The sequence below is a fragment of the Psammomys obesus genome, unplaced genomic scaffold, assembly GCF_907164565.1.
Source record: "Psammomys obesus unplaced genomic scaffold, mPsaObe1.curated_primary_1811, whole genome shotgun sequence".
Taxonomy (NCBI): Eukaryota; Metazoa; Chordata; class Mammalia; order Rodentia; family Muridae; genus Psammomys; species Psammomys obesus.
The window spans coordinates 5002129-5021298 of NW_026590767.1; the positions used below are offsets into that span (position 1 = coordinate 5002129).

At 45.0% G+C, this 19170-nt stretch overlaps 2 protein-coding genes across 3 annotated transcripts in view; one reads left to right on the top strand and one right to left on the bottom strand.

Moving 5' to 3' along the window:
* Positions 1 to 19170, bottom strand: part of Dhx32 (DEAH-box helicase 32 (putative)) — a 58606-nt gene that overhangs the window by 36660 nt on the left and 2776 nt on the right. The window contains exon 1 of one of the 2 annotated variants that reach the window (XM_055608932.1): positions 15473 to 15663. The exons of the other annotated variant lie outside the window; for it this stretch is intronic. The gene's annotated coding sequence lies outside the window, so the exon portion shown is untranslated. Of the gene's footprint in view, positions 1 to 15472; positions 15664 to 19170 lie in introns of those variants that run through there. 2 annotated transcript variants of the gene reach the window in all.
* The window catches only part of Fank1 (fibronectin type III and ankyrin repeat domains 1), a 102631-nt gene continuing 99173 nt past the window's right edge, over positions 15713 to 19170 (top strand). Inside the window, exon 1 of the mRNA XM_055608934.1 lies at positions 15713 to 15843. Coding sequence (XP_055464909.1) covers positions 15831 to 15843 — 13 coding nt within the window. The 5' untranslated portion in view covers positions 15713 to 15830. The remainder of the gene's footprint in view (positions 15844 to 19170) is intronic.

A 19170-nucleotide genomic window follows, 5' to 3' on the forward strand; every position in this document is an offset into this window, starting at 1 on the left:
TAAATAAATAAATAAATAAATAAATAAATAAATAAATAAATAAATAAGGGCAGGTGGTGGTGGCACATGCCTTTAATCCCAGCATTTGGGAGGCAGAAGAAGGCAGGTCTCTGTGAGTTCAAGGCCAGCCTGGTCTACAGAATGAGTTCCAGTATAGCCAAGGCTACACAGAAACCCAGCCTCAAAACAAACAAACAAACAAACAAATAATGAAATTAAAAGGCATAGCCACAGTATTCAGTATCTTTACTGAATACGTTTCTGTTCATTTATGATAGGTCCTTGAGGGTGATCAGAAAAGTCTCGCAAAGCTTGAGCCACATGCCTGTTTCAGATCCCGAAGGGTGATCGGACCAGATCTTCATGACTCTGGAGCTGGAAATGGTTGGGAGAGTCAAAACTGTCTTGGTCTACCATTAGTCCTCTTAATAAACAGTCATTACCAACCACTGAATCTGACCTAACTTCCTGTTTCCATTAAGCTTGAATGCACTTACACTGCTGAACAGACAGTCCACTGGCTTCCACACAGCCAGAGCCAAGGATGTCATCAGCTGACACCTGGAGCCTGCAGCAGGGATTCCCTGGCTCTGCTCTAGCCCACCTAACTGAGGTCCTCACTCATGTCTGGCAAATGCGATGATCTGTCTTTTGTTCTGTGGAACATGGTTCTAGGAAAAGCTAGGTCTGTTGCTCCTGGTTTGTTCCTCACACTTAACTTTGAATAAACTCTTATTCCCTTGGAAACGACAGCTGTGTTTGAACATGACAAAGGGAATGACCACTATAAACCCTCACACATCTTCTGAGCAGTGCTCGTTCTAGACCCCTCAGGCTCACCTGGCTACTCTGCTATACATTGTATGTTCACTCCACTTCACAGTTATAGTGGAATACAAGATGGACATTATGGCTATAGAAAGAAATGCAGTGGAGTGATGCCGAGTCACTCCCACAGCTCCCATGCTAGAAACACTCTGCTCTGGAGCTGGATATTCTGAGATGCTCAGGCCGAAGCAGTGGACAGTCAGCAAAAGCCTCCAACCTGAAAGAGCTGGGGAAGGTGGCCAGGCCTACCGAGCATGCCCAAGCCCTGAGCAAATACCCTCAGTAGCCTGCTCAGCTCAAGAAATCTTTTTTTTTTTTTTGAGACAGGGTTTTTCTGTGTGGAGCCCTGGCTATCCTGGACTCACTTTTGTTGACCAGGCTGGCCTCAAACTCACAGAGATCCACTTGCCTCTGCCTCCCAAGTGCTGGGATTAAAGGCATGTGCCACCACTGCCTGGCTTCCAGGAATCTTAGGAGATGATGTTGCCATGCTTCTGGGTGGTATGCCTTGCACCTTGAGATAACTCATAGCCACAGTTTAATCTTTCTTTGCAAGGTAGGATCATTATTACTATAAGCCACCACAGCAGAATGTTGTCCTCAAATTTCCTTGAGTAGAGAGGAGTCAAAACCAGACTGCTGTCCTGGAGCCGCTTGTCTCAGTGACTCAGGACCCATGCCACCTTGCCATCTGCCATCTCACCCAGGGAGGCTCTTGGGCCAGCCCTTAGAAACCAGACAGGCTTGTCTGAAAAATGTTTGCAAAGCTTGGGTCCACAAAGGGCTTCAGTGTAAACTGGTAAGTTTGAGAAGCCAAGCTATTAAGTTCCAGACCCTGGGGTAGAGAGTGACTTCTTGTGACTGTGGGGCCTGTGTTCTGGACATAGACAGAGGAGTGGGTGAGAGCCAACTGGAGGCTGAATTTGAGGCCCAGTATTCAGACAGCCTACATCTGTACTAAGCTATGCTTTCCCTAGCAGTAGTTAAAGAACATGTAAGTGACCCATGCTTTGTGTTAGCAAATTAACACAGGAGGAAAAGAGAAGATGAAGGCTAGGGTTAAAGCTCAGTTGGCAGAGTGTTTACCTAGTATGCATAAAGCCCTCAGTTCATGCCCTGGCACTGAATGAACTCGGCATCTATAATCCTAGCACTGGAAAGGTGGGGGCAAAAGAATTAGAAGTTCAAGGTCATCCTGAGCTACATGGTGAATTTTAGGCTAGCCTGATAATTAGAAAGAAAGAAGAAAGGAAGCCAGGCTCAGTGGCACACCCCTGTAATCCCAGCAGAGACAGGTAGAGCTCTGTGACTTTGAGGCCAGCCTGGTCTACAAAGAGAGTCCAGGACAGCCAAGGCTACATAGATAAACTCTGTCTTGAAAAACAAAAACAAACAAACAAACAAAACAACCCATAAACAAACAAACAAAAACAATAAATAAATAAAAGAAGAAAGAAGGGAGGGAAATATGGCAGGTAAATCAAATAAAACTCAGTAAACTCAGTTATCAGTATAGGTAGTTTACTGTAAGAAATTTATATATACTATATAAATTCCTTTTCAGAGTGATCCTGCATACACACTGTAGACTGAAGTTTCTCTGGGCTGAGCTATAAAGTAAGTTTGTAACAACTTGTAATTGGGTATCCACAAAAATAAGTAAGTAAGTATGTGACAGCCTTAGTAAGCAAGAATAAGAAGCTGCGATGAGAAAGAGCCATGCTTTAAATAATTTATATGTATGAGGTCTGCTCAGATAATTCTAGAAATACAGTGCACAGAAGAGCAAGAACGAAGTCTAAGAGCAAGCACGTTTGTTTCAACGTTCTGTGTTCCTTGTGCACAGTTCTTCTGTGTTTGAGTCTTTCTCAGCACAGGCCCTGGCCCTCTGTCCTTGTCCCTTGATAATAGGGTGGTAGTTTCCTCTAGCCTCCTGGTTTTGTGTCATCATACCTTCCTGGACTCCAGTCTCATGAGTTCAACGATCTTCTCATCGTCTCTTCCTTGGATACTGAATAAGCACTGAAAACTTTGCATGTCTGAAACTCAGCTCCCAACATAACCTCAAAAATCATACACCTGGTTGCATCTCAGTTAACTCCTTCAGTTGCTCAGACTAGAATATCTGAGGTTATCCTTGAATCTGTCTCCCATGCCTAGGGATTAAAGCCAGAGGCTTTACGAATATCAGACAAGCACTCAACTGATTAGGTACACTGGCAGGGCCTTGGGTGTTTTGTTGTTGTTGTTTTGTTAGTTTGTTTTTTAAATTTCAGATCCTCTACTTGATCTTTCAACAGATGTGGGCAGTGAGCAATAGTGCTTTTCCCACTGAGCTCACCAAAAGACAGCAGACACCAGCAGATTCAGGAAGTGGAGCAGCCCTGCAAGACAACTAACTCTCCAGGTCTCAGAGGGCCACTATCAGGTGCCTAAAAGTCCTGAGCAAAGGCAAAAGGGACCCTGCAGCTGTAACCATGGGCCTTGAGCTCAGAATATCCCAGCGTAGCTGGGTGGGTTCAGTCTAAACCTTCCTGAGCTGTAGTCAGAGCTAAGGAGAACTACAAAGACCAAAGACTACTGAAGATGAAGTGTCTCCTAAACCCAGGAACAATGGTGGTGACCCCTAGAAGCGGTGTTTGAGAGCGACCTGGTGCCACGCTGCCCATCTCCCACAGCTGTCTCATTCTTCCTCAACCACAGGCTTCTTTACTGAGCCCTGGGCCCCGTTATTGCTTTTCTGTGTCTGAAATGTTCCTCAGATAACCAATGCCTCACTCCCTTATTTTACAAAGCTTTGCCAAGTGTCCACTCAGTAACGGATCCCCTGGCCACCTTATCTCTGCCACCCTCTCACTACCATCTTTCACTATACATAACTCCGTCAATTTTGTTTGCTGTTAGAGCTCTCCACAAGAAGACAAGCTCCATGAAGCAGGGCTCTGGGTCTACTTTCCTCACTGCATCTGCACCAGGGCCTGGCACATAGGAGATGTGCTAACATCTCAAAGAGATTTTTATCAAGTTCCCCCGCATAAAGTCAGCCAACGGGTCTTTAACAATTCCTCGGAATTCTATTCCTTTCTTCTCCTTAGGCCATCATGCCTGGGATCTGCAACCACTGATCCCCTGACCCCCAACCTCTGCCTCCCTTGCAGACTACCCTACATCCTGCACAGCTGCTTTTTGTCACATCACTGCTCAGAGTGCCAGATCCCTTGGCACTGCTGAATAATGTCAAAATCACCTGTTGAAAGTCGCTTTTTTCCTCCTCACTAATGGCATGTTATACACACTTGCCACCCGGAGAAGGGAGGAGTGGGAGTGTGGGCACACCCATAAACTGAATAGTGTGCACTGTGCTTGGATTTCATCACTCCAGCGTCTACTGAGTTGGGTTTTTCTCGGCCCCTTGAGGAGTTACTGTTAGAAATGCTACCCTTAGATTCAGGAGCCAGCAGGCATGACACTTGTGTTAGCACATCACAGGCCTCAGTGGACAACACGGAGGAGCAAGAGGCTCTCATCCAGGGGGGTCACCACCTACCCATAGCCTTCACTTACAGTACTGTTAGAGCTTTGCTTCACTGCTGCATTACTAATCGCTAAGATCCTGAACCTCAACTACAGACTGTAACTGAAGAAACAATAACCCAAGTTATGGTCTTTAGGAATTTTAGGCTGTTAAAACATTTGATGTACCACAGGCACCACTCACAATCCAGTCAGCCTTCTCATTCTCAGGGTCTGCATTTTCAGGTCTCCTCACTAATTTAGGCCTCATGTATGCCTGCACAGTGGCCATGCTGGGACAGTATGAACAGGCAGGCTGGCTTCTCTCCCTGGGCTCCAGTCCAGCCATGGCCGAGGGGGTGTCGAAATAGGAATTCTTTGTCTGTGAACCTCTTCATCTTATTGCCAAGCAACTAAAGGAAGGAAAGCAGGGCTGGTCCATGCAGGTGGGGAAGGCAAATCTGGGCACTGGATGACTTCAGCAATGAGAGGGAGCTAGAACACAGGTGGCCTGACACACTTTGGTACAAAGGCTGTTCACCTATTGAATAACGGGATACTTCCTGGTCAACTTTTTAAAAGTTCTCTGCTTTTCCTTGCAAGTCTCATCTTGTTTGATCGTACACTATTTTCTTTAACAGTCTTTAGTGATTTTGTTTTTAAGTTGCCCATGAGATCCAGCTCTGGTGGAGCCAGGAAGAGGTTAAGTTAAGGCACCTGGCACAATGGGAGTTAGAAAGGGGCACCCAGCAAGAGAAACCTGTCAACCCAATTCATGTAACAACAAAACCCTAAGAATTATTAAAAACTAAGGAATATTTCTCTTTTTTGTGTGTTTTTTATATTTACTTCATGTGTATGCCTTGTGCCCTAGAGGGAGTTGGATCCCATGTAACTGGAATTATGGATGACTGTGAGCTGCCTTCTGGATGCTGGGCATTAAATCTGAGTCTTATGGAAGAGCAACAAGTGTCCTTAACCACTGAGCCATCTCTCCAGCCCCTGCTAAGAAACATTTCTTGACAAAAACCTTTAATATTATTTTCTAGTAGATCTGAAAAATCAGCTGGTCCCAACACTGGGTTCACAGGACACAAATATCTTGCCTCTTTTAAGTTATTCTTTTATGTTATGGCCAACTTTATATGTAGCCAATGCAAAATGTACTCATTTTTGTAAAAGCTCTCCAGGATTTTAATCTCTCTGATGTTCTCTCAAGATCTATATAACTGTAAAGCATTTATAATCCATGTGTTTTGCACACAGAGCAAATGATTAGTCAGGTCTTCTACAAGATCCTTAGCCTTGAAACTTTGATGTGAGCCTGGCTATAAAATTAAACAAGCCAAACATTTACTAATCATAAATCATTACAAAGAAATTCACTGGCTAGACATGGTGGCACACGCCATTAATCTCAGCACTTGGAGGGTAGAAGCAGGCGGGTATCTGTGTCAAGCCAGCCTGGTTGACAAAGCAGTATAGGTCAGCTAAGGCTACATGGAGAAACCATGTCTCAAAAACTAAAAAATAAAAAGAAAAAAGAAATTTACTTGAAAAAAGAGATGTATGATTATTATATTATGCATGTTTGCATGTACATATGGATATATGTGAGTGTTTTATCTGCAAATGTGCTTTCACACCAGAAGAATTACGGTTATAGGTTGGGAGCTACCACATGATGCTGGGAACTGAACCCAGAACCTCGGGAAGAGCAGGCAGTACTCTTAACCAGAGTCCTCTCTCCTGCCCCAAGAAATTCACCTTTAAAATAATTCTTTGGCATATATATAGTATCACCATTTACTAAAGGCAAATTTGCATACTAATGAGATGAGCATGTTTGTTTATTTTTGCACAAAGAATGAACTCTTGCCGAAACACTGCAGGCAGGAAGCTTCTTCAGTGGTTTTTAAGGTTAGCTGACATTTTGATTTCAGGTTCATTAAGTGATGAGAATGTCACTTTGCACAAATACATAGTATAAATGGCAGAACTATACTTAAGGGGACTTCAACATTAAAAAATTCTGTCCTTTTAAGGCAAAATTTATGTAATTTTTCCTTGTCATTCAAGCCAACAACACAAAGAGTAGTTTTTTTTAAAACCAAGGACTCTTAACGCAACAGAATCCAAAGGACACAGTCGCTTGAGGCACTCGGAGGAAAGACAGCACAGCGTATCCAGTCTTTGTTCTCTGTAACTAAACCACGGTCCTTAGAACAGCAGAGCTCTCTGGATGCACAGTAAGACACTGTGAGCCAGACTATGTGGAGCTGGCTCAGTGGACAGAGAATATGGGTTCGATCCCTAGCATACATGTAAAAGCTGAGTGTGTGGTGCATTCTGTAATCTCACTGGGCCGAGGGCGGGGGGCGGTAGGAGAAGGGATTGGAGGATCCTGCAAGCTTGCTGGCCAGACAGTTCGGGCCAAGTTGATGAGTCCCAGATGCAACTAGAAGCCCTGTCCACCAAAATAAGGTGAAGAGGAAAACACATGACAGTGACCTCTGGCCTCTACACTCACACACCCATGCACACAGACATCTGAAAACATATACCACACACATACACCAAGCCACTCCCCCCACAAAAAAAGCACTGCCATGGTAATAGCACACTTTGGTGTAGGATCTGAGCCCCACTGTTTCAGGCAGAGCTTGTTGACTCTGGATTTTACGTTCGCACAAAGTGTTCATGTTGGACCAAGGCTGCTGTGAAGCTGCACGATACAGCATGGAAAAAGTGCTGTTGGAAACAACTAGGTTCATTTCTAGTTAGATTCTGAATTAATCTGGGGTTGCTGTGTGTTCAGAAACTCTTTACTGTTGCCACATTTTTGTGAATCCCTTTCAGTTACAAGAATCCCTTTCAGTTATAAGTTACAGTTACAAAAAGATGGGTTCTTTTAAGTTATTTTCTCATTCACATGCTGCCTATTTCTAGAAGATCCAAGCACTGTTTTAGAAACAGGAACACTGACCTCCGTGATGCCATGTGATGCTGGAGGAGTGACAGGCATTATGCTATCGTCTCATGGAAGTGGGAGCCCACATGGCCAGGCTATAAAAGCACAGCAAATACGGTGTGCTCGAGACACAGGTCCTCCCACATTTCCCCATCTCCCTCTTGCTCTAGCTTAGAGCTGGTTTCAGAGTTATCTTGGCAACTCCTCGAAGATAGACACAGGGCTGTGTGTGAGCAGTGTGAGCAGTGAGGATTTGCCGAAGCAGCAAGCAATCTACTCACAATGCTGATGGTTAGAAAAGAGAAAGAATGAAGACTACAAATGAGTGATAGTACTTTAGGATAAAAGGCCATCTGTGTTTTGGAGCATGTGATCATGGGTCCAATACTCCGGGGCAACTTTATGCAGAGTGCTGATGGATGGCAGGCTAAGAAGCTGGAATTAAGAGTGTAGCTGAATTCATTGCCTCTCCCACCGTAGCTGTGACAGGAGGGCTGGGGCCAGTACCTGTCTGCAGACCACAGGTGGAAAACATGGTTCCACATACTCCTAAAGTTGGACTAACGATGATGACAATGATAATTCTACTGATTAGCGCTTACTTTATGCCAGATGCTGATAAGCACTTAAGCACATTATATGGATTATTTTGTTTAAACCCTTAAGAACCCCATGAGGGCTTACTTTATTAGTCCCATTTTTTTTTTTTTTTCAAATGAGGAAATTTAAGCCTTCAGGGGTTTGGTTAACTTATCCAGCTTTTAGCAGCCTGGCTGTTATACAGCCGGTGTTTGAAGTGAGGCAGTCTGCCCTGGCTTGATCCTGGACAAGTGTATGGTGCCTGCTGAACCATACAACCACTCTACTTTCCAGTTTCCTTACAGAACAGGAGGTTGACTGGGTGCAGTGGCCCATGCCTTCGCTACGAGCATTTGGGAGGCAGAGGCAGGCAGATCTTCATGAGTTTGAGGCCAGCACGGTCTACATAACAAGTCCCAGGTGAGCCAGAACTACACAGTGAAACCCTACACAAATAAACAAACAAACAAACAAAAACGGGCTTGTGCTATATCAGTGAGAGCTGAAGAAATATTTGACCCCATGGGAGAGGACAGATGGCGTTTTTAAAAGGGGTGGGGAAGGATACTTTTTGTCGAGCCTGATGATCTGAGAACACAGTCCTGAAAACTGTCCTCTGAGCTCCACAGGCGCATGCTGTGTATGATGCACTGCATACATAGAGGCAAGCACAAGTATACACAGGTAGTGATTGTAAATAAAGTGTTTTTAAAGTAAAACAGCAACAGAGCTGTTAGCAAATCTTGTTTATGTATTTGAAAGGTGTGGCTCTAACTGCTGTCACAGGGCTACAAGTCAAATATTTACCACATGTGCTTTCTCAGCTACAGAATGCTTCCAAAGACACAAAGGTTCACCTTCTGAGGTCTTCAGGAGGCTGGCTACGGTGGCACAGGGCTGTAACCCCAGCGTGCTCAAGGCAAAGGCAAGACTAAAAGTTCAAGACAGGGCTGGGCTACGGAGCAAGGCTGTCTTTCTCTGTACGTGTTTTCATAGGTCTGGCCTTCTCTAAATTATATTTGGTTTTCAGTAGCCACTTAAAATCTCTCTGAAAAGATACGGTCAAAATTCAAATTTTATTTTTAAAATCTTATTTCTAGATTTCAAAGACATTGACCTCAAGCAAATCAAATTGATCATTTTTGAGACTGGAGAGATGACTCAGCAGCCAAGAGCACTGGCTGTTCTTCCAGAGGACCTGGGTTTAATTCCCAGCACCTACATGGTTGCTCACAATCAGTGAAAAGCCTTGTTTCAGGGGACTCCTATGTCTCTTCTGGCATCAGGCACGTAAGGGGGGCCAGACATACATGGAGCAGACCATCCATAAACATAACATTTAAAAATAATGTTTAAAACTTGATCTGCTTTGGAAAAACTACCTAGAAAACCACTTAGTCTTCACTCTGCATTGCTCTATATAAATGCAACTTGAATAATCAATTCTACAATTAATTTAAATTTTTACATTATTTATTTATTTTCTGTGGGGGCCATGAGGGCATTTGTGTGGAGATCAGAAGACAACTTACAAGAGTCAGTTCTCTTTCTGTGGGTTCTGGGGGTGGCAGGCATCTTTACCCACTAAGTTCTTAACCTGTGGGTTGTGATCCCTTTGGGAGTCAAATGATCCTTTCACAGAGGTCGTCTAAGACCTTGGAAAACACGGATATATACATTAAATGATAACAGTAGCAAAATTACAGTTATGAAGTAGCAACAAAAATCATTTTATGGTTGGGGTCAGGAGAACATGACAAACTGTATTAAAGCGTACTGGCATTAGGGAGGTTGAGAAACAACGCATTAAGCCATCTGGCTGGCCCTACAATAAGTTTAAAGAACATACATCCCAATTTAAATACTTTCAGGTTTAGACTTTTTTGTGGCTATGTTTGTTCCCACTACACAGGCTGTCCTCAAACTCACAGAGATCTCCTGCCTCTGCCTCCCGAGTCCTTTTTGTCAGAAATTCTCAAGACCAGATGACTAGGTGCTTTTCAATATTATTTTGTTTTGTTTGTTTTTTGAGACAGGATTTCTCTGTGTAGCCTTGGCTGTCCTGGACTCACTTTGTGGACTGGGCCGGCCTCGAACTCACAGAGATCTGCCTGTTTCTGCCTCTTGAGTGCCGGAATTATAGACAGGTGTATGCCAACATGCCGAGTGCAATTTTTAAAAAAATCAATTTTGATTGTATAATATTTTAAGGACTCCTTAAAGCAGGGTTAAATATAAGCACACTAAAACCAAAATCCTAATTTGGCTTACTTCTGAGGGGATGGGTAGGTCCCAGTACAGCTAAGAACTAAGGAATGTACCACCTCCAGTCTCTCCAAGAAATATGACATTTATTTTACCTCTAAAATCAACAAAATAAACTTTCAGCCATCTTATTAAATTTTTTACAGTCATTTTACTTGTTTAAAAGATAAGAGTTTTACTATGTAGCCCAGGCTGTCCTCTACTTCCTCCACTTGAGTACTGTACGCATTCACCACCATGTTCTGCTACAGTCCTTTTTTTTTTTCAAGTATCAAGCAACGGAGCAAACAAACAAGTACTGCACCTTAGTACCTACGGAAGGCATCATTAGTTACATTTTTCATGAATGGAGACCTTGAGCCCTATCAATCCCAAGCAGCTTTCTTTTCTTGTTGAGCATCTGTAGCCACTCTACATTCACTTTAAGAATGACCAGGAGTGGGGGTGGAGGGTGGAATGGGAGTGGAAAAGCATAATGATTTCAGGAATGAGCAGACCTGCCCTCCTCAGGGGCCTTCTCACAGTTCCAGTGTGCTCTGCTGGCTGTCCTTTACAATCTGTCAGGGTTCATCCACCACCATACTACTCTACTGTAAAGTAGACTTGCCCTGGGGCCCTGGATCCCTTTCTCTTACTAATGTTCCTATGAAGAACGTAGCCCTAACCCTTGGAGCAGTTTCCTGGCTTCTGCAGCCTTCTTTCTTGTGGTTGCACACCTACATGTCCAGCCGTTGCTCATGGGAAACACGACATGCTCATTTTCCAGCCTGAGCTCAGTGCACAGTCCATTCGTCCATTCTTTACAGAGCTCGCCTCCTTCTTTTGTGTTCTACACTTCAACAAATAGCAGGAGGGCCCACCTTGCCCCTGATGTCAGACATGAGAGACGGTCCTGGCTTCTCCTTCTTTACCTTGTATCACCAAGACTTCGAGTTCTGACCCTTCCAGTGGTTCTCCCCTCCCCCATGACACCAGTGGCTCCCTCCTTCCCATGCCAGGGCCACCACAATCACTGACACCCGACCTTAGTGACCTCCTCTTCATACCTTAACCAAGAGCCCCTCCCACTTTGTTTTTCTGTCTCTAATTTTGACTCTCCACTAATCTTTGATGCTTTTCAAATGGAAAATGATCATGTCACTGACCCAAATCTTTATTTCCTTTAAAGAAAAACCCAGTCCTTAGGCTCTTTGTAACCTTGCCCTAGCACCGCTCAGGCTTCACTTCACTCTCTTCTACGTATGTGGCTGTACATATTCAGCCAGCATCAACTACTACCCATATAACAGTTGCTTTCTGTTGCCTTTGTCTACCATCCAAGATATCCTTTAATGGAGAGGAGGCCCTTCCCCCTCACACCCACCCACCTGGGCATTCCCTTGTTTCCAATTATGAAAAGCTACATTAGGGTAGCACACTGTCACTGTTCACTAAATGTTGCCCCTAGGCTGAGGGTGGTGGTGCACGCCTGTAATCCCAGCACTCAGGGAGGCAGAGGCAGGTGGATCGGACAGCCTGGTCTACAAAGTGAGTCCAAGACAGCCAAGGCTACACAGAGAAACCCTGTCTTGAAAAAACAAAAACAAAACCCAAATAAAGTTTGCCTTATGTCAATATTGCCCTTTCCATTTAAAACCCCACCTTTAAAATGTTCTTTACAGCATGGGAGATATCAATATCCATATCTGTTAACACATTATTGCTATTATTATTTGAGACAGGGTCTTGTGTTGCCTAGGCTGGCCTTGAACTCATTATGCCACCAAGAATGGCTTTGATTATCTCACCCTTTTCCTCTACTTTACCAGTGCTGAGGTTATAGCCGCAGGACACTGCATTTAGTTTACACTGCATGGGAACTGAACACAGGGCTTAGTTCTAACACTAAGTATTCTACCAACTGAACTATATCTCCAGTCCCTACCATTACACATAATTCATTCTGATTCTCACTAAACTTTTAGACAAACTGCCATCTATAAGTGAGCAAACAGCAGCTCCTGGTGTTCCCAAAGTGGTACCTAGGAATAGAGACTAATAAAAAGACTGGAAGCTGTCCTCTCAGGTACTATCCCGCTCAAGCCACTAGGGACAACTAAATCCCACTCTCTCCTGAAGGGACAGCAGAAGCCACATGCTGTGGGTCAATATAAAAGAAAACAAAGGTGTACTCAGAGGTTCACAATCCAAAAACAAAACGAGAGAGGACTGTTACAAGAAAGTGTAGTTTCAGAGCTAAGTGCTCCACTGTGGAGTCCCTCTACTGGGAAATAAGTTCATTCAGTGGGCATGAGGTTACTCCTGGAAGATGTGCTGGGGACCCAGGAACAACGGCCAGATCTGGCAGCATGATTACACCTTAATATGGATAAGGAAAAGAGCAGAGACATGCATTCTGGAAGTCTAGCGGTTTGAGTATAGTTTGTAACAGGCTTGGGACAACACAAAAGCAGATATAGAAATAAGGTTGTAGTCTGCCTTTGACTGAGCATCTTAATGAATTCTGAAAGTAGCAGAGAACTGAAAAAAGACCCAAACTATGCTAATGAAAAAAAAAAAATCTTCAAAGCAAAAATAAAACAGTTCTCCCAGTTATGACAGTGGGAGCAGGAGACAGAACAAAAATTCTTAAAAGCAAAAGAATTTAAAATGGTTCTCCCAGTTATGATAGTGGAAGCAGGAGACAGAACCCACATGCTCAAGTGACGTAATTTTGGCTGTCCTATTTGTGCTAAATAAAGTTAACCTCTAAGTTGTCTTTAGTTTTCATTCTGAGAGTGGCCAAGAGATCTAAGAAAAAGAAAGGCTGCACTTTTTATGTCTTCTTCCTGGCTACCTTGTTACTCCCCGCTAAGGCTGCTTTGATTTGCTACCTGGAGTAACACATCAGGTAAGTAATGATGTCACTGCTCTGTGCACAAAGAAACTTGGAAACTTAAAAACAAAGCAAGAAACCCTACAGAGTGTTTTTTTTTTCTCCTTTGACTCCCAATAACAATACTGAACACAGTAGCCAAAGGAAATAGACAGAATAGAAGAAAAAACAAAGTGACAACAAAATCTTTATGGTTCAGTTCCAAGCCCTATCCCAGGAACAGTGTTCTGGCCATGAGCATCTTCTCTGATGGTAAAACACATCCCTACCCCGAAGTTCTCACCCACTGAGCAAGTACAGTGTGCTAGGTGCTAGGGAGGAAATGTCATGATGAATACTGTCCCTCCTTTGGACATTTCAGTGCCTTTCCCTCCCCACTTCTACCTCCTAGCCAGATGTTTCATTCAAAGGTATGACATCCCCGAAAAATCTGGCTTTCACAGTTAGCTGTCTTTATATAATGAGACTTCATCAATGCCCATTTAAAGGATGAGGTCTCTTCTAAACCTCTACAAGGTCCCTCCATCAATTCCTGTCTCCACTCTTCCAATCTTAAACTCCACAGGTAGTCACGTGTTCAGTCTTCATTTACCTCAGCAAGGAGATCTGCCACTCTTCTTAAAAAAACAAAAAAGTACCTCTACACCAATATCTAGGCTACTGTTTTTGACAGTTTAACTTTACCTCTGTGGGGGGAGAGGAGGGGTGGGCGCAAGTGGGTGTGTCGGCAATGCCAGGGTTTTTTGTGGCATTTGCTGTTTCATTACTGACAGGCATGACCATGTCTTGGATGAGAAAGCTTCATTCTGATTTTGTTTACGAGAACCAGGGTTTGGGAAACACTGCACACAGAAGCACCCAGAGTCTTATCTCTGTCTCTTTCCTTCTCTAAGCTTCAGGGACATTATGGAAAGGTCTCATGATAGGTTTACTTTCCAGCCTTAATTTCTTAATTTAGTACTTTAGCTTAGGATGTATGAGTTCTCCATAAATCACACTGCTTGTCAACACCCACACATAAGCCTCCTTGCTTTGACAATCACCCTCAGAGACAGAGAGGGAAGCCTAATTTGGCAGAATATAATAAATGTCTATTTCCATCACAGAATAGATGCTTCTCCTCTTCAACTAAGCTTTGGATGATCCCCTTCGGGAAAAATAATTCTCCCGTGTCCTTGACACCCACAGAGTAGAAATATTTCTACTGGCAAAGATGAGTAATCACTTACATGACCCCAATAGGGCTAGCTGGCCTTCCATTTTTCTCTAGTACTGTCTATGGCATCGGTAGGAATTGATGGAGGGACTTTAATCTCCAGACCTGAACGCTAAATCAATCCTACAATTTCCCCTTGTCCCTCTTCGCTTTCTCATTCCCTTCCTTATCTCTTCTCCATTTTTCTTCCTTCCAGCTTTTTTTTTCTCTCTCTCTTTCTCCTTAACCCATGACGCCCGATGGGGTTTGAAATTTTTACAGCATATCAGATAAAAGTCCCTTGTGATTTTCACACCTTTCTTAAAGCAAAACCTGGATCAGGGTCTTTGAAACCAGTGTCCTAGATAGTTTGGCTGATTCAGTGACACCCCTCCCCCAACAAAACAAAACCAAACCAGGAGGCTTTTTAACACACACACACACCAAACTAAACCAATCAGCAAGATTCCACGCGGAGCCCATGCCCTGAAATGTGATAGGTTGACAGTGGAGATGACAGAGCAGGACTGGAGAAGGAACTGCCCAGGGTTCCAGGGGACAGGCTTGGCTTACTATGGAGCCAGGAGCTTTCACACTGAATAGTCCCACCCTCACCTAGGCCAAAGCGGTCGGACACCCCCTCTCTGGAACATGCCGGACATGCAGTGCAAAGGGCGAGTCCTCCAGGAGAGGTAGAGGGCACCCAAACCCGGGAATCCTAGAGTCAGCCTGGCCTTGACTTGGGGCGACGTGGAATCCATCCTGGAAAGGAGCTGCCGGGGTTCTCCAACCCAAGAGGGGGACATCCTCACCCGGTGCGTCTCCGGGGCAATGACTTGGGGCAACATCCTAGAGCAATGGACCCTCATCCTGGGGAGAGGCAGCTGCCAGTCAAAGGCAGGGTCCTCCATCAGGAGCAGAGGCTATCCTGACTCTGGTGTCTCGGAGTCATCGGGACCCTGACCTGGGCCGATGCCAGGTGCAGGGGAAGCCCCGACTCTAGTTGGGTTACTGTGGTGCAATGGCCGGGTCCTCCAGCTGGAGCAGGGTCTATTCTGATTCTCGCTTGGGCGTCTCGGGGGACATCCGGGCCTTAACCTACTCCGGTCCAGACAGACGCTCTCAGCCCAGAACTGCGGTGCTCCCTCCCGAGCTGGGGCGCCCTCACCCTCAGCTGTGCCGGGTCGGGCGGGGCCGCAACAGGTGCGGGGCCTCCCTGCTCGCCCGCCGCCTGCCCTGCCGTTACCTGCAGTGGCGGCCGCCGCGGCCGCAAGGAGATGGGGCGGGGGAGGTGGGTCCCGAGCCTGGCCGACACTCCCGTGCTCCGACAGACGCCGGCGGCGTCTCCCCAACTCCGGACGCGGCCACGCTGGAGCCGCCGCCGTCCCCAGCCCCTACACCCTGCGCCACTCCCGCCCGTGCACGGCTCTGCGTTTCCACGTCACGTCACTTTTTGGTCCCTCCCTCTCGCCGTCCCCCGGGCCCCGCCCTCTCCCGTCCCCCGGTTGTCAGGGCAACCCGAACGACGCCCGCGGAGGAACTACAGGCGTTAGGAGGGCGGCGCCGCCAGGGCTCGGCCCGAGGGCCCCTGGGAGCGTCTGACCATGGAGCCCCACAGTAAGCAGCGGGCTGGACCCTGGGGTGCGGGCAGAGGTCGAGCCCGCCGGGCTAGGCCTCGAACCCGTAGCTATACGATCCGCAGGTTCCACCGAGCACTGCTAACAGCCTTAAGATAGTACGGGGTTCACTAATGGTGAATAGTGCTTCCTGCGGTTTAAAGAACCTGGGAGGAGGCTGGGTCTTGTATTTTTGCGATCTTGCCTCCCTTCGACCTTACCCCTAAAGTCTGCGGTACATATAATTCACGTGCGTTCTCCCAGCGTAAGGCACACAACAAACGTTTCCCATTTCTGTTTGTCTTTTAAATTCCCCTGTTCTTTGGCGCTTGGAGGGGCTGCGCGTGCGCAAGTGTTTGCACGGTTGTATGGAGGCCAGAGGGCAAGCGCTGGTGTCATTTCTTAGATGCCATCCACCTTGGTTTTTAAATTTTATTTTATTTTAATGTGCCTAGGTGTGTGTCCGTGCACCACTTAAGTGCCTTGTGCCTACAGAGGCCAGAAGATGGAACCAGATCCCCTTGAACTGGAGGTAATAGCCGGTTGTGAGTAGGCATGTGGGTGCTGGGAATCGAACTTGGGTCCTCTGGAAGAGCAATCAGTGTTCCTGATAGTTGAACCATCTCTTCAGCCTTGCACCTTGGATTTGGAGACTGGGTGTCTCACTGGTCTAGAGCTCTAGTTAACTAGGCTAAGCAAACGGGCCGGCTAGAAGCCCAGACGTGCTCCTGTCTCCAGCTCCCTGGGGCTGGAACCACAAATCACACCACCACACTTGACTTTCTACGCAGGTTCCGGACATCAAACTCAAGCTCTCATACTTTCCACAAACATTGATTTGTTTTTGATTTTGCTTTTTTAACACTCCAAGTCTAGTTTGTCTCACGCAGACCAGGCTGACCTTGAATTCATGGCAGGCTTCCTGACACAGCCTCAGCATTCTAAAAGGGCGGGGCGGGGGGTTGGGGGGTTGACAACTTTGTTTTTCATTTTGTTTTGTTTGAAACATGGTCTTGCTATATCTCTCTGACTAGCTTGGAACTCACTGTGTAGATCAGGCTGGCCTCAGTCACAGGTCCACCTTGCCTCCGTTTATGGAGTGCTAGGATCAAAGGTGTGGGCTACCATGATCAGAGTTGTGTCTGGTATATGGCTAAGGGTATGTGGTTTATAGTTGCTAGAAATGAGAGGTACTGGAACTCATTGGTCTGTTGATTTTTTTTCCAACCTCTCCAGGAACTTTGCCCTAGGTTCCTCTTTTCTCCTCCCCACCCAAACTATTTTATTGCCTCCTTTGTTCTTAAAACAAATACACCATTTGACTTAAAGACTTCAAAGAACTTAAACCTTTGTAAGATTCAGTTTTGTATGGGGGGGGGGGGAATCAAATTGTCTTTTTTGCATAATTTCAAAAATAAAATACTTAGACAAAAATCCCATGTTCCTTAGGGGAAAGTCTGGCATTTAAAAAAAAAATTCATTTCTTAATAGCAAGAAAAAAAAATTAAAGGCTTTCTCTCCTTTTACTTGCTGAAGAGAAAGCCTACAAGTTGGGTGTCACAGTTGCTTGGATTGGTAGGATTTTTATGCAATATCTGTCATTTGTGTTTAAAAACTCATCAGATTGTACACTTTATCAAACCTGCTGGGAAAAAAAATGAACATACAGCAAAGCTAGAAGTTTTAGACTCATACCACTGGTGGAATTGTCTAAATGGTGTGTGTGTGTGTGTGTGTTGGGGTAGGTTGGGGGGGGGTCTCATGTATCCCAGGCTGGTCTCATATTCACTATGTAACCGAGGATAACCTTGAACTCTGATAGTCAGAATGCTGTGGTTATAGGCCTTTACCACCCCCAGGTGTCCCTGAAGATAGAATATTGATTTGGTGGTTTATAGACAAGCCTTCTTCCAACTTAGCTACATCCTAAGCTGTGAAATAACTTCTAAAGACAGCATCTTCATTTCTGTACATTTGTGTTATTGTTTAAAGGTGTAAAATGCAAACTTCAGACTCTCAGTGCTCAATGTTTCTGTCTCTGTTCTCTTTCCTGGTTCCTACTGAATAGGAAATGGGGATCAAACACACAGCACAGTGCCTATGTGGGCCATCTCAAGAGATGCACCAGTCCAGAGACCCACTCAAGAACTACTGAAACCTCCCAGGGACTGAAACTGGGAAAAGAGAGAGATGGGTATCCAAGAGAAAGTATGAAGTAGCTGACCTGTCCAGTTAACCTGGTTAAGAATGAGGAGAGGTGATTCCCATCAGATTTCCCTGGTACATAGAAGAGGTCCAGGAGCAGGGCAAAATCATGTAGTCAACAAGAAGAGACTGTTTGGGTAGGGAGAAAACAGATGAACCTGAAAAACTGAACAGAGGCTAGACCAGGAAGGCTTTCAAAGCGATATCATTACATCCAGGGAAGACGGGACAGGAGGAACTTCTTAGTTAATTGCCTGAATTCATTCCCCAGAACCCACATAAATGCTAGATGGACATGGCCACTGGCCTGTGATCCTGGCCTGAGAAGGCAATGACAGTGACTCCCCAGAGCAAGGTGACTAGCTGTTTGGGCAAGTTCTAGGTATGCTTGAGAGCCCCTGCTACAATGACTAAGAAAAATGGCCAAAGAAGATTCGACATCAACCTTGGACATCCATGAGCACAAGCATGTACCCACACAGTATGTGTACCCACACATATAATTATTCACACTTATATATACACCGTACGCATAGACACACGAAAAAGTACATTTTAAATCTGACACAGGGTCTCACTATGTAATCCTGGCTGACCTAGAATTCTCAGAGATCTACCTACTTGTGCCTCCCAAGTGCTGGGACCAAAGACATGTGCCACCATATCTGGCTAATACAATTATTATATCCATGTCTCTGTTTGCTTCCCATCCCATTAGATTTAAAGCAGAACATACACCCAAGTCACATGAGTTAAATGAAATTCATCTCCTTTCACACATACTAAAATGTTTTGTATTAATTTTAGATAATTCCGAAATCACCTTATGAAATCTTTCACACTCTAATAAACACCATTTTAGATGATCATGAACTGTGGTCAGATATTTAAAAGGACAGTCTAATCTCTAAGGTCTCTGTCAATGTCAATATTTGGACCCAACCAGATCTCATCCCAGGCAGGAAATGGTTGATTCTTTCAGAGGTAAAAGAAGCATAGTGGATATGATACTAACTAGTGCTAACTATAAATAGTTTTAGTCATACCATTAGTGGCATTGTAGCCATATTAAGTTGTCAGGGCAGGGTTACAGAGCACCTTTGAAGCCTGGTGTATACACTAT